This window comes from Ambystoma mexicanum, chromosome 2q (assembly GCF_040938575.1).
Source record: "Ambystoma mexicanum isolate Mex_15411 chromosome 2q, UKY_AmexF1_1, whole genome shotgun sequence".
NCBI classification, from domain to species: Eukaryota; Metazoa; Chordata; class Amphibia; order Caudata; family Ambystomatidae; genus Ambystoma; species Ambystoma mexicanum.
In genome coordinates this window covers 959196261-959212007 of record NC_090924.1, presented here as the reverse complement: position 1 = coordinate 959212007, position 15747 = coordinate 959196261, and the positions used below count along the sequence as shown (strand labels likewise).

Below are 15747 nucleotides of genomic sequence, written 5' to 3'. Positions count from 1 at the left end.
CTCCAGAGGGAGGCCCCTGCTGAGGATAAAGATCTCCCTCCAAATCGCTGCTAGGAGAAGGTTTGAGATAGATGAACTGGGGGCCCGGGAGGGACAGTATTAAGGTAGGCATTGTTGCAGATAGTTAGGTCCCAGGCCCCAGAAAGCCTTGTGGATAATGCAGAGGATCTTGAACCTGATCCTTGCAGCCACATGGAGCCAGTGGAGGGATTTCAGTGCCGGAGAGATGTGGTCCCTGGGCTTGAGGCCAAGGATAAGTATTGCGGTTCTGTTCTGGATGAGTTCCAGAGGCAGGGAGGTTGAGAAAGAGGCTGTTGCAGTAGTCCAGCCTTGAGAGAAGCAGGGCTCTGGAGACAGAAAGGCGTAGGGGAAGGTGAGAAAAGGAAGAGTACCTCTGAGGAGGTGCAGCTGGTAGTTGGACTTTTTAGAGATGTCCGAAATGTGAGTGGAGAAGGGGAGAGTGGAGTCGAAGATGACCCCAAGGTTTTTTGCCTCGCAGATGGGCGCGGGCACAGGGCCAAGGGAGGCCGGCCAGAGTGAGAGTGGGAAAGCGGGCGCAGGAGTCCAGATGCGAACGATCTCTGTCTTACTGGCACCATACTGAATTGCGAACAGACAGGCAGATATGAGCGATGTAGAGGAGGTGGCTGAGGGTAACCTGAAGGAGAGCTGCATGTCTTCCGCATAGCACTGGAAGTTAGAGATGAAAGTGGCAATCACACGTGCCAGGGCAGCCATGTAAACATTGAAAAACCAGGGGGATAGGTTAGAACCCTGGGGAACGCTGCAGTTTGAAAGAATGATAGTCGAGAGAAAGGACCCAAGTTCCACCTGTGATGGGCTGTCGGGAAGGAAGGAGGTTAACCACGCCAGAGCCTGAACTGTGATTCCCAGGGGTCACAGAGACATGCGATCAGGATGTTGTGGTTGTGATCAAGGCATGTGAGAGTATGTGACGGTCAGGTGCCAGCAGAGCTTCACTGGCTAATCAGGTCATTTTTCCCACACTCTCTCTTTCTCTGGGAGGCGTGCGAACACACAATCGTGAAATGGAAAGTGGGACTAGCCTGTTTCTCTATCAAGTCACAGCTCACTGAGAAGAGCTTAATAATCCCTACTATATATGCCTACTTCAAAGTAAATACCTGCGCCCCATAAACCTATTTTTCTTATTTTAACAAAGCTGGCTAGTCTGTGATGTGTCCAATTTGTTGACATGAAAGAATGAGTTCAAAATGTATGTGTGCTTGCACATTTTATTCGTGTCGTGCATAACTGTGTGAACAATAACTTCTGTGATGTGAAAACTATAGGGCAATATACAGAAAGGTCTGGTTGTCTTATTCAGCCAGCCCTGGCCTTCATTCTCAAATCATGTTGCATTATGGCACTTGGGGTCCTGTATTTATTCTACAGTTTTACCACTGCCAATCAAAGAAACGTGTATGCGTTTTTGCATATGGCTGATTACGAAAATGTCAAAGTAAAGAAAAGGGATATAAAAACAAAAATAGTAAATCTCTTCCTTATATTGCGCTTCATGCCGGATTCCATCCTCTAAGCGAGGACTGGGACTAGGTCCAGAACCTGTGCTGCTCAGAGTAGTCTTATTTACAAGACCAGAGTGGTTGGTTCCCCTTGAGCTTTCCTTCCCAGAATCTTGGAGATGAGTGATCTCATTACGAGTGGCTCTAAGCTACATTTTTGGCAGCAATTCTGTTTCGGACACTTTTTTGGGTGGTAATAGCATTAGCAGCAACTGCACCGCCGAATTCCCAGTCTGAATATGAAGTGGACGATTTAGCTCCAGCATATGGATAGAGGTAAATCCAATACTTTACCTCCAATAATTGGTGGATTTACTACAGTGGAAAAACTGCTCGTGCTAAATCTGCAAAACTCCCCAGATTCCTAGGTACTCCAAAAATAAGAATGACATTGCCTTACCACCACCACTCATAATCTGGCAGTAAATCTCCTGGAGTGAGTGGTGGTAACGATAAATGGCTTTAGCAGTAATACCAATATTTACTAATAATGAGACCCAAAGTAGTGACAATTCACATGTTCAAGCGTTAAGAGTGGCATGGGTGCCAACTTCACAAAAATATTGGTGGGTCCCAGGCAGTGCCATAACATCTTCAAAATGGCAGTCAATGCTGGCATACCAAATGTGCTACAAGCACCCGGGGAATTATCGCCAGCTAATCATCTTTGCACAAACGCACGTTTTATTATTGGGTGCAAGCTCACGTTAAAATCTGGTGGCTGGTGTTTCAGTCCCTGGTTCCCATTTGTAGGTTTGCCAGCGGACCTCAACCCGACTTCACGTTCCTTCCCCCTGCCCATTTTCTCGCCCTCACCTCTATTCCCACTGCCGCGCTCCTCAGGCTATGTCTTCAAAGTCTGGTCTCCTCCCTCTCGGCTGTACCTAGGTGCCCACCGCATATAATGGAAAGAGGGTCTTTGTTGGGATCCAGCCTTCCATTTTCATAGTGGCCACGTCTATTTTTTCCAATTTTAACAGACTCCACTGGTTGCATGCATCCTGGAGCTAGTGTTTCCCTCGGTTATCTCACCCTTAGTTCCCTGGGAATTTGCCCTGAGGTACTGAAAGCCATAATGGCCCGTTCTTCAGTCCATACTGGGTATAATGTCCTGCGTTAAAGGTCCTCATTTCTCTCTGGCCTATTAACTTGGGCTGTGGGCCTAAATGGTCTACACAGCGAACTGAATCTCTTCCAGTGACTCCCAAATGTGTCAGATAAAACACAATGAGATTAAATGATTGCCCAGGATCACACACTTTTTTAAAGTGGTGTAGCTGGGATTTGATCCCAGTTTCAAATGTAGGCACTTCGCTATATTTATAAATGCTATAGTCGGCACTAATATGTGTTCATGTTTGGCTTCCCACTGTTACATTTTTATTTTTTATTTTTAGAGTTTAAAAGGTACACCTGATGGTGTGTGGTGACGGCTTGGTGGTGTCATATACCAAAGGGTTCTGAGTGAGAAAACTGGATACCCAGCACCACACAGCCAGCACAGGAAAGGCTCTGTTCAAGGTGAGCTCGCTTCTGTGGCCTCAATCAAGTGGTGGCACTCTCAGTCTAAAGTGGCACCCATGTTGTTTGTAAAAAAAGAATATCTTTGACAGCCTGTGATAAAGAAGTAATTCCTTGGCGACAGCTTTTTCTCTTAGTAGAAAAAATGGATTTTAGTAGTATGTTGGGTTATCAGCATGAGAATTTCCCAATACTGTGTGGCTGCCACACAGAAATAACATTGAAAGAAGAAAAAAGAGATTTGGGAAAATAGACTCAAATGCGCTAGCCCCTTATGTAAATATATTCAGGCGAGTCTTAACAATCATTTAAATTATATTATTGTTTCTTCACATTAATAATTTTTTCCTTTTATAAAGGGTTTCCAAAAAGACATTCCAAATGAAGAGACATTTCTGTTAGATGTCACTTTTTTCATTTATTATTGCTTCAACACCATAAATTATAATTCAAATATTTCAATCTCTCGACACGTGTTTCCCCATTGACACTCTCAATGGTTCTTCAGGAGAGGAAGTGTTAGTGCTAAAAAGAAAGAAAAAAACAAATTTTTCATTTTCAGTAATGCCAAAAAAAAATTTTCTCAAAAAGAGTAAAATATAGTTTTTGCTACAATGACTCACCCTTCTGATTTTCTTAATGTTAGCATGTATCCTGCTTTTTTTCATTTTTATATACTCAAGTCTCGCTAATGCTCATTAGGATATTTATCCTAATTCAATTTTGTAGGAAAGGTTCCAGGTTAAAGCTATGGGGGGGAGAATGAGAGAAAAAAGACGAAATAAAACTTTTTGTTGATAGTCTATGAAAAAGAAAACCTTGGTCATAGTTTGACTATAAGTTCTAGTTAAACTTAATTCAGGGAGAGTACAGGCTTCTCATTTACTTACCTTGTTTTTCTTTTTTATATAGTTGATCCTGTGCCGTGATAAGCATCCAGATAAGAGGATGTCTAACTTAAGCTGATCCCAGCTATTTATGCCGCGATCGTGCCGTGATGACGTTGTTTGTAACATCCATTTTAACTCTTCCCCTTTAGATCCAAAACTAAGGAGTCACTAAAGTCCAATACACTACCCATATGCTTGAAAATGCAGATTGCCACTAGTCTCAAAGATTCCTTCCTCTTTCTTATGAGTTTGGTTTTAGGAATAGGCAAATATATTTCCTTTCTGTGATTCCTTTCACCAGAAACTAGCATTTGCGCAGGCTCTCCCTACTTTCCCAAAACAATGATTTCGCCCACGACCGCGAAAAACGCTGCATAGGACCTTTCCTCTAGTCATTTTAAACATTATAAAGGTAGTAATGCAGACACCCCGCTGCACGTTTGTTGCCGAACATACTGTATATTAGTTGCATCTTTATTCCTCAGATATGAAGACACAGAGCTCGTCCTGTGCTATACATCGTATTTTCTTTATCCCATTAACCCCTTAAGTGCCAAGGACGTGTATGCTCGTCCTTCTTGCATAGACGTGCATAATAGCCTGGCCCTTGCATTATTGTAGAGTTGTAGTTTTTCACCTTACAAAGTCAAGCCCAGAAGTACTTCGCAAAACATTGTGAACACTATGTTTTCGAGTCAATCGAGAAGTCACGGCACAGACTTGTTTGGTTTGTTATGAAGGATTTAAATTGAGGTGTGTATGTCCTAGAACGATTTCCAGGGAACTGTGACTTGATGGGGAAATCGGCTAATTCCATTATAAGTTTCACAATGCGTCTGCTTCAGCCTGCAATTAAAAACATGCCACATGTTCTGTTTGAAAGAAACATAGATCGGAGGGGCTAGGAGATACGCCCAATGACGGTCTGTGAAAGCCTGCAGAGACATCACCTTAACGCGTTTTAAAGTCTTTGATCAGCGCCAGCCACCCTGGCACGGAAAAAAAATCTTCTGCTTTGTAAATCAAAGACATATGTCAGCGATGTGCACTTTCTAAAGCGTTGTTTTCCGCGTATGGGCGCAGACAGAACACTATTTGCCAACACAGAGGTGATTGTTTATTGGTGGAGCGCGAGTTCCCCGGGTCCCATATAACCTGGCGCCTAATGAAGAGCGCTGTAATGAATTTACCGTCTCCTTGGTTTCCGATGTTAGGGGATTTAAGGGAATGACAGAATCAAGAAAGGAGCGGTTTTGAAAACACGTGGACGAGAGTGGGTACCACTTTAGCACGTGCCCTATACTTGCACATGTGTATGTTGTGCCTCACGGTGTGCCACCGGCCTCTTATACTTTCCATCAGTTGTTTTAGCAGATTGAAAGACTCGCACGCCCCTTCCTTTTAATTGGGAGAGTAGTATAGTACACCCTACCTTTTGCCATGGATGAGCGATGTTTCTTCCTCCTTCTGCTCCTCCCCGCTCGGCTCATTTGGGCTGGGCTGATTGAGAAGAGGCGCTCCCTCGGTGGGCGCTGGGGTGGTGGTGGCCCACTTCTCATCTGGAAAGAAGCCTACTTCCTCGCTCAAATCCACGGCTGGGTCTTTCATTGGGCAGTTATCAGAGTTCGCCTGGAAGGGCAGAGGGATGGCGGTTTATGGCGACTCGCGTCCCTTGAGCAGCAGCAGCAGCAGCACTGGCAGGGAGAGCAGGGCACACGCCGCGCGGTTTCCTGAGTTTTCTGAGCAGGTCTACTTCCTGGCATTGCCGGAGTTTGCGGATTAGTCACTTTTCAGTGGCGCAGGATTAGTGCTGGCAGGGAGAGGAGTTGGCGCACAGATTGAGCAGTGCTTCCTTGGAGCTGGAAGCAGGGCTGTAGTCAGGTTATATACGCGGAAATGGGGAGTTTTAAACGGGTAGCAAAATCCTACCCGATTAAGGAGGTCATTGTTTAGCAGCACTGCCACCTGTCCATGTTATAACGGTACGACACGTCTCCCTCTAGACCCAGTGCAGCTGCTGGACACGCTTCTAAAGCTTCTTTCCTTTTCTCCCAATTTTAACACCCGCCCTCTTTCTCTATCTCTTACTATGGAACGAGCACCTCACCCCTTGCATGCGCATAGCACACCGTACACCCGTGGTATCTGCCTGCAAATAACCTCCTATATTCGATCTTTTTCCTTTTTATGCCTCCCTGCTCAGGCTTTGAACATGTGTACGGTCATGCACCTCACTGTCTCTAAGCATACCTATTTTTTAAAATTGTTTCCCCGTTGGCGTATAGGGTGAAAGCATACCCATCCCGCCTATGCCTCCCTTGCCAATTGCCCCGGCCGAGAACGCCAATTACCGGAGAAACAATTATGAACTGCGGGACTCTGTAACAATATCCTGCTAAATTGCAAGATGCAACTGCCCGTCAAAACAAGCCCAAACCAAGCTGAAACCTGTACAACAACAGGGACAGGTTAAAGAAGAACAATTTTAACCTTTTCCGGTATCCATCAGTGGCTTCTGAGAGCCTGTTGCCAAGTACATAATTAATAGCGTTGCCAAGGTGTAGCTAAACACACGTATTGCAGCCTCTGAAAGGCACACAACGTTCGAGCTCCAGGGGCACCCTGGCAGATAACATTCTCTGCTAGATAGCGATTGAATCCTCCAAGCCCATTCAACACACACCAAAGAAAGTCAGTTATTCTCAATTATACTATATAAGAAGTCATTTTCATAAATCTATTTTTACTAAACTGTAAATGTGTACAATTCTTATAGTTTTTTGCCCAACAAGCAAAGATGTATGGATCTTGGCAATATAATTACACTTACATAAAGGTAAACATATTTTTTGTTAACCTACTGTATATCTTCTAAAGGAAACAATAACTTTAAGTCACAAATAAGGTAAAGTATGATATTGAGCACAACCGTTAATAAGGCTAGCATAAAGAGAGTACATCATTCTACAGGAAATGTGCTCCGTGCTTGAAATAACTTTAGTTTCAGTTACCACTCCTTGTCTCATGAAGAATTGGAACATTGCCATATCTTGAAATAACGCATGCTGTGTGGGTCCTTGCCAAATTCAGAGAAGCAAGGGCATTATTGCACTCTGCTGGTGCCCCATACTACAAAGAGCATGCATGACTTATTATAGAAATACAAAAAGAGGCCAGGGCGCCACTCTGCAAGAAAGAACACTGCATGATAACCTGTTATGTAGGAATGTACCCATTCAGAGTCTGCAGCCACATGTTTTAGCTCACTGTACCTTTCACAAAGGAGGAATAACCATTTGCATATCAGTCTTTGTCCCAGAACACTTGAGCAGTCCGGCACCGAAATGAAATGGCAATACTCCTTTGTACAAGAGTACCAACAGTAACCCCAGACTCGTGGTTCAGCCAAGTCGAGGCTCATCAGTGAGGTGGAGCTGTGCCTCTCTGAGCACAGTGAGCAAGGGATCCACGTCTGGATAACTCTAGGTAAATTAGGGTGACCAACCCCAAGTTCCTTTTGCATACAAAAAGAGGTCAGGGCGCCCCTCTGCAAGAAAGAACACGGCATGCTAACCTGTTCTGTGGGAATGTACCCACTCAGAGTCCACAGCCACATGTTTTAGCTCACTGCACCTTTCACAAAGGAGGAATATCCATTTGCATATCAGTCTTTGTCCCGCTCACTTGAGCAGTCCAGCACCGAAATGCAATGGCAATACTCCTTTGAACAAGAATACCAACTGCAACCCCAGACAGGTGTTTTCGCCTAGTCGGGCATCATTAGTGAGGTGGAGCTGTACCTCTCTGAGCACAGTGAGCAAGGGGTCCACATCTAGATAACCCTAGGTAATTTAGGGTGACCAACCACAAGTTCCTTTTACATACAAAAAGAGGTCAGGGCGCCCATCTGCAAGAAATAACACAGCTGATAACCTGTTGTCTGGGAATGTACCCACTCAGAGTTCACAGCCACATGTTTTAACTCACTGTACCTTTCACAAAGGATGAATGTCATTTGCATATCAGTCTTTGCCCCGCCCACTTGAGCAGTCCAGCACCGAAATGCAATGGCAATCCTCCTTTGAACAATAGTACCAAGCGCAACCCCAGACACGTGTTTTGGCCTTGTCGGGCCTCATCAGTGAAGTGGAGCTGTGCATCTCTGAGCACAGTGAGCAAGGGTTCCACGTCTAGATAACCCTAGGTAACTTAATGTGATGCTGGAAATGCATAGGAGGGACAGGGCCTCGGTATCCTTGTCCTTTATTGCCTTATCATGTATGTTCTGACTTGTTTTCTGCGCAGGAGTTCATATGGGACTCCTGGTGGTGCGGCTCTTCCTGTATTTGGTTTGGTGAACAGACCCTGGGGATACCCTTATGGCACCCATGGGTGGGAGTACGACCCTGTACTCCTAGTGTATGTTTTTGAGCACTTGTGTGTGGCCCACAGACCAGGGTACGGGTTGGTGGAAGTTCCGTGCTGAATTGACAGGTGCCCTGAGCGTCCTTCATTTTGGGATGCCCAGGTCCTGTCATTGGAATCAGTGGATTCCAGATAGAAAACAAGATGGCCCCTGTGGCCTCTTGCTTTCTATCACCTGTTACCTTACTTTTCCCAACGTCGCAGGAAGCCCTGACTCTGTCCCTTCCCCCTGACTGGCTGTTGGGTGGAAGTTCCATATATGGTGTTGTGGGTAAGTCCTGGCCAGACTGGCTGGAGGCTTCCCAATGACTGTATGTTGTGGGTACGCCCATGGGATGGGACCTGGCTGTATGGAGAGTGTGACGAATACTCATTCTGTGTTATGGGTGTCTAGTATCTGGTATTTGACATAATGACTGAGACAGGCTTGCCCGAAACTGGTATGAATGCAGTGTGTAGTGCTGAATGGCAGAATACTTGTCCGAATCCACATTCCGTGTTGTGAGTGTCTGGATGGAGAAGAATGGCCTGAATGCACCTTGTGCCTGATTGACTGCCTGACTTCCTGAATGCCCTTCTGAGGGATTGGTTGCCTGAGTGTGACCCAGCAGAATGAATGGGAGATCAGCAGTATATCTGGGGGCCTTTCATTGCTAGAAATCGTTCAGAAGCTGAAGTAGAAACTGACATTGAAACTGACGCTTAACTTTGAAGCACACTGGAAGAAGAAGAACTGCTGCTGCTGTCCTTCGCTAATCTGAAAGCTACTGTGCCTTCAAGGAACTGATGCAAGAGAGGACCTGGCTAGGAGACTGTGATGCTGGAAATGCATTGGAGGGACAGGGCCTCCCTGTCCTTGTCCTGTATTCCTTTTTCATTTGTGTTCTGTATTGTTTTCTGCACTGGACTCCATGTGGGACTCCTGGCAGTGCAGCAGTTCATGTTTTTGGTTTGTGTACATACCGATGGGATACCCTTATGGCACCCATGGGTGGGGGTACAACCCTGTGCCCCTAGTGTATGTTTTGGCCCCTGTGTGTGGCCCACAGAGCAGGATATGGTCTGGTGGCAGTTCCCTGCTGAATTTGACAGGTGCTCTGAGTATCCTCCATTTTGGGATATCCAGGCCCTGCCATTGGAATCAGTTGATTCCTAATAGGCAACAGGATGGCCCCTGTGGCCTCTTGCTTTCTATTGCCTGTTACCTTGTCTTCCCAAAGTCCTGGGAACCCTGACTCTGTCCCTCCCCCCTGACTAGCTATTGGGTAGAAGTTCCATATATGGTGTTGTTGTGAAGTCCAGGCCAGACTGGCTGGAGCCTTCCCAGTGACTGTATGTTGTGGGTACACCCTGTGGGTGGGACCTGGGTGAATGGAGTGTGTGACCAATATGCACCTCTTGTTGTGGATGTCTGGTATCTGGTGTTTGACACAATGACTGGGACAGCCCTGCCCGAAACTGGTATGAATGCAGTGTGTAGTGTTGAATGGCTAGGTACTTGTCCCAATACACATTCCTTGTTGTGAGTTTCTGAGAGGGAGGAGATTGGCTTGAATGCACTGTATGCCTGATTGGCTGGCTGACTGCTGAATGCCCTTCTGAGTGATTGTTTGTCTGAGTGTGACCCAGCAGAATGAATGGGAGATCAACTAGTATATCTGGGGGCCTCTCACTGCTAGAAATCGTTCAGAAGCTGGAGTTGAAACTGACATTGAAACGGAAGCTGAATCTCGAAGCCGAGCCTGAAGAAGAAGGTTGACTGCTGTCTCCCTTCGCCGAAATCCAAAAGCTGCCGAGCCGTTGAGACTAATCCAAGAGAGGACCTGTTTAGGCCCACTCTTCCCATGCTACGAGGGACCATTGAGCACCGATAACCTTCGCCGAAGCTCCCTGGAAGTCAAACCCTCGACAGGCTGCCGACCGGAGACGGGGACAGCCAAGGAGAACGAAGATAAGCACCAGACATTCCATGAACCGCCTTCCACAAGGGCTCGCAGGTTCGCATAACCGCTGGAGGCCTGTCGAAGCCGTGTTGCCCAGAAGAGGGGACTGCTTCACGCCATGCCATCGACGACCGGAGCTGCCTGCTCCTTTGCCCAAGACTTTTGATTCATAGATGCGCTCGTCCACACCGCCGCCCGCCTTATCCTGCCAGAGAAGGCCAGGCCGTCAACGCACCGAGGAGCATCAACAGGTGGGTTTCCCGCCACCCAAAGACCGTAGAGATGCCGGATGACCCGACGCCCTTGCTGGGCCACAGTTCTTCACAGTCTCTTTGTGGTCCTGAACTATCGACATCGAGGTACCCCGCACGCCTCTTCGTTGCAGGATGTTTTCGCTCTGTTGTCGACGAGCACCGCTGGGACCGAAGCTGCCGCCTCAACGTCGAGTTCACTTTCTTCGAGGGATCTCGACGATCCGTGGCTCCTGCTTTAAAGGGAGCCGCTCAAGAAGGATCTGTCGACGACTCATCGTCTAAATCTGGTATTCCAGGTACATTGGGGTGGTAGAAACATTATAGAAGGAAATAAGACTTATTGAACAATATATGGACTGGGCTTGTAGTGTATCTTTATTATACAGGTTGTCCAGGTGGGGGGATCTCCACACAGAACTGTGTCTAACGGTAGGGACCAGTTTTCTGCCAATTGTTCTAACCAACTGCTTTCCTCCTATGTCTATTGGTGGTTACCTTTATTAATTGATTTGTGTGACATTTGACCAGAGTATAGTTGGATCACTTTATTGAGATCTGATAATAATTGTGGTACCACTTAGAGCTGTATATGTTTTCCATTGTAGATTAACTGAGCACAAAGTGAGTTTTTGTGATTGTGTATATAACCTTGAACCTTAATTATATAAAGACTGTGTTGTAACTAATACAGTGTGTGGACATTCCTTTGTGGGTTCTTGGGAACTACACTGTACTTAAGAACCAGCCTGCATCACCTCCTGAGAAGTTAGCCCTGATTGCTCGTCCATTGCTACCAACAATAGAGAATCTTGGCTGGGGTCCTCTGTGCCTCTCATCTACCATATAGACAGCAGGAGTACAGACACCCCCCCTCCAGTCTTTACACTGGTGGCAGCGGTGGGATGCTTATGGTTTTAAGAATCAGTGTATAACCGTGGCACTTACAAAATATCTGCACTTTGTTACATTGAGGTTTAGTTGTGTACAAAATAACTGCATTACAAGCAATGGACTCTATTGCAAGTGGTAAATTGACTAGGATGCACTTAGAGGCTCTCCAGAGTGCTTGTGAAGCCAGGGAGTTAGACTTTGTGGATAAGTTTAGGGCTGAGCTGACAGCTGCCCTGGTGGACTACAAGACTGATGGTGAAACTCTTGAAGGGGGGATGCAACTAATGAGGACTCTGCCCCTGGGGATGTTGCTGAATCTGTTTCTGGGAATGCCACCATTCCTGCTGCCTCTGTTCCAACCCCCAGCAATTCCGTGGAACTTGAGTTATTAAGGATGAAATTGGCCTTTGAATAACGCAAGTTGGAAATATAAGCTGAGCTTAAGAGAGAGGAGCTGGCACAGCAAGTGGAACTCAAGAATAGGGATCTTGAACTCAAAGACAAGGACACTGAATGTCAGAGAATCCAGCTAGAGAAAGCTAGAGTGGAGACTTCAGCTAAACCCGTTGAGAGTGTCAGGTCCCCAGCCACCAAGTTTATGAAAGATTTGGTTGGTGTATTTGTGGACGGTTAAGATATCCTCCAATGGATTGAAGTATTTGAAATGGCTTGTGCAATTCATGATGTTGATAAGAGAGATTGGGCTAAGTGTTTGTTAAGCAGAGGGCCTAAGACTGGATATGACTGTATTCTGAAACTGAGTGTGGAAGAAAGGGGTCAGTATGAATGCATGAAGTCTGCTTTGATTGGCAAGTTTGGCAAGACACCTACCCAATACCTTAAAAGGTTCAGGGAATTTAAGAAACGAGAGAATGTGTCTTTGGTTGACTGGGTGAGTGCTGCACATATGAACATGATGGGGTGGATTGATGGATACAAGGTGAAAACTTTTGTTGAATTGCCCCACCTTTTGTTTTATGAGCATTTTTCTGAAGCCTGTTCACCAGATCTGTGTTAGTATGTTGCTGACCAGAACATTTTAGATCCCTTTAAGCTGACCAGGCTGGCTGACAAGTGGGCCTCCCACCGGGTGTCCCTTAAGGACTCCAGTGGAAAGGACAAGGACAAAGAAAAGGGCACCTCTCAGAAAGATGAGGAGTCCCCAAAGCAGTCACAGTTGGGTAAACCAAAACCTTCCTCTCCTAAAATCCACATATCTAGTGGGGGTAAGTCATCTGTGGGTGGGAATAAGAGTAGTGGTCCACCTGCTACAAAGCAGGCTCTCAGTGGTTCCAGTACCATACCCCGCATTCCTGGCACTTGTTGGGACTGTGGGGCTCTGGATCACAAGAAGGGTGACCCCCAAGTGTAAAGGTAAGGCACTTGGAGTCCAGGCTGTCAGTCTGACCTACCTTACCCCATGCCTGAGGTAGAGGCCACTGTCCTCCCCTCCTCTAAGAGATCACATTCAGTGCTCCTGTAGAGATTTGCTTAGTGTCCTTTGGGGTCTGGGACCAGTACGCAGAAGTACTAGCGACTATCCCACAGAACACCCGTAGGTTTTTGAGAAGTGTCCGTGGGAATGGCCAGCCTTCTACTGGTTTGAGAGACACTGGGGCAAGCATGACAGTGGTGGACAGGACCCTTTTCAAGCCAGAGGACTATGTAGGCGCTTCTCTGAGAACCACCAGGTTAGCTGGTGGTCCTCCCAAATTATCGCTTGTAACCTTAGTCACACTCATGATTGGAGACAAGACAGCAAAGCTTCCTATCCTGGTTCAGGACAATGTCCCTGCTAACATTCTGTTAGGAAATGATCTAGTAGAGTTGGGGGTTGATCTCTGATGGTCTCCCCATGACTGCTGCTGCGGTCACTAGGTCACAGGTGACACAGGGTCTGGCTGTGAGTCAGGTACCCAAACCAAAGGCGAGGCCTAAGGCAAGAAGACGGAAGAACAAGAAGGCCCCCTCTGTGAAGGGGGCTTCTTCTCTTCCTGCTGTTCGTACAGCACCCATTGGGATTCATGCTCCGGACGGGCTGGGTCCAGTGGAAAACCCAAACTCAACACCTGAGGGAGAAGAGGCAGAAGACCCTCCGGCAAGAGAGGTTCTCAACCCGAAAGACCCCCCGATCTTCAATGCCTGTTGGCCACTCTCTCTAAGGCCTGAGGATACAGGCACTGTCCCAGGAACAAGCAGAAGTGCCTAGGACATTCCGGATCTATTGGGAGTGTGAGCTCCTTGTTAGTGAGCCCACTAAGCCTGAACCTGGTGCCCTCAAGAGGTTGGTGGTACCCCAGGTTTACAGGCCCTTCCTGCTGCAGTTGGCGCATGAGGTGCCCTTAGCTGGTCATCTTGGTACCAAGAAGACTAAGCAGAGGCTCTCTGACCATTTCTACTGGCCCCGGATGGGAGTAGAAGTGGAGTCCCACTGCAGGACCTGCCCAGCTTGTCAGTTGTCTGGCAAGACTGGAGGCAGTGTCATCGCCCCACTGCAGCCATTGCCAGTGGTTGGCACAGCATTTGAGAGGGTGGGCATCAACATTTTCGGTCCCCTTGACCCTCCCACTTCCGATGGACATCGGTTCATCCTGGTCTTGGTTGATCATGTCACCAGGTACCCTGAGGCAATACCCCTTCGGACTGTAACTGCCAAGGTGGTTGCCAGGGCTCTCCTGGGCATTTTCACCCGTGTTGGATTCCCTAAGGAGGTTGCCTCTGACAGAGGATCCAACTTCATGTCGAGTTACATGAAAACCATGTGGAAAGAGTGCGGAGTTACCTGCAAGTTCTCCACCTCTTACCATCCTGAGACCAATGGTCTGGTCGAGAGATTTAATAAAACTCTCAAGGGCATGCTAGGCACTTTGGAAGAGCCCCTAAGGAGGAAATGGGATCTCCTCCTGCCATGCCTGCTGTTCGCTTACAGAGAGGTACCCCAAGGGGGTGTTGGTTTCAGCCCCTTTGAGTTACTCTTTGGACAATCCATTGCCATTCACTGCAGACAGGACCTGTTTCAGAAAACACATTACCCTGCCTGTCAGAACATGTCAAAGGCAAACAGAAAAGGTACCCCTCGCCTGCAAAAACCCAGGTTCAGCGGACGATGACGGTGAGTGATCCTTTGCGCCATACAGAAGTCACCACACACACCTGATATCCCAAGTACAAAGTTGAGGAGAACCATCTCCGGTTCCGGAAGCACCTCAAAACCTTCCTCTTTGCTTCTGCTTTCTCTCCCCCTCTCCCCTGCTAAATTCCAGACTGAAACTGCACTGAATCTGCAACTGGGCCACTATCACCGATCTCGGTCCCTGGCCCAGCCACTCTCCCCTTTCACTGCCTCCCTTGGCAACCACTGCACTGCGGGACTGTCTCTGTATCCCTACAGCCCCCTCCTCAGCACTTGTCTGCACTTACCCTGCACTTGCCACCAGCTGGCCCTTATTATTTATCCTGTCATTCTACTACCCCTGTACTGCACTTTCCCCTCTCCCTTTCCCCTTGCACTTTCCCTTCCCCCTCTGCCCATGCACTTGCACGATCTGAATGACACCTGGCCTAGTAAGATTGTTGTCTGTCTTCCCTTTGACCCCCTCCCTGCCTCGACGCGCCTTGAAACACTTGTGTATAGGCGCATTACAAATGTCATATCATATCATATCAAAGTTGTTCTACAAATGGGAAGTAGATGGCTTGGCACGTCTCTGTGAGCTGTCGAGCACCTTGTGCGAGACACCATGCAGAGTGTGGGGGCGTGGCTTGCGCAGGGGGCTGGTATGAGGGAACACAGAAAATGGGGAAGATCCTGCGAAAAAGTAGGCGTTGCGAGGGATGGCCCACAGGCAGTCCCTCAAATACCCACAATTGCCACAATCCTGCAAGCACCATGTGTGCCCCACAAACATGCAGACAACGATGCACATGACCCAAATCGTACCACCATCGATGCATGCAGGATGTAAGTTCTCCCATGACTGATGCCCTACCTCTCCATCCCCCACAGACACGAATCGAGACAGCAACGCCGAACACGCCACATCAACAGGAAAGACACCTGCACGCATGGGCAGGGGTGAGGATGACGCCACCAGGCCATCAACTTCAAGGGCTGCAACGCGTAAGACAGGCAACCTAAATCACACACCAGTGCCCAACAGGGTACACACCACCAAGACCAGGAGGAGCAGCCACCTGCAACATTCACTTAGGAGCACCATACCAGAGACATTTGTGCCATCAAGGCACACTTGCAAAAAGATGCAGCGGCCAGAAA

General features: G+C 47.5%; 1 protein-coding gene across 2 annotated transcripts in view; it reads right to left on the bottom strand.

Moving 5' to 3' along the window:
• Window positions 1-15747, bottom strand: part of LOC138569869 (ATP-binding cassette sub-family B member 5-like) — a 1230756-nt gene that overhangs the window by 968946 nt on the left and 246063 nt on the right. Inside the window, exon 1 of one of the 2 annotated variants that reach the window (XM_069648260.1) lies at window positions 5391-5742. The exons of the other annotated variant lie outside the window; for it this stretch is intronic. Coding sequence (XP_069504361.1) covers window positions 5391-5566 — 176 coding nt within the window. The 5' untranslated portion in view covers window positions 5567-5742. Of the gene's footprint in view, window positions 1-5390; window positions 5743-15747 lie in introns of those variants that run through there. 2 annotated transcript variants of the gene reach the window in all.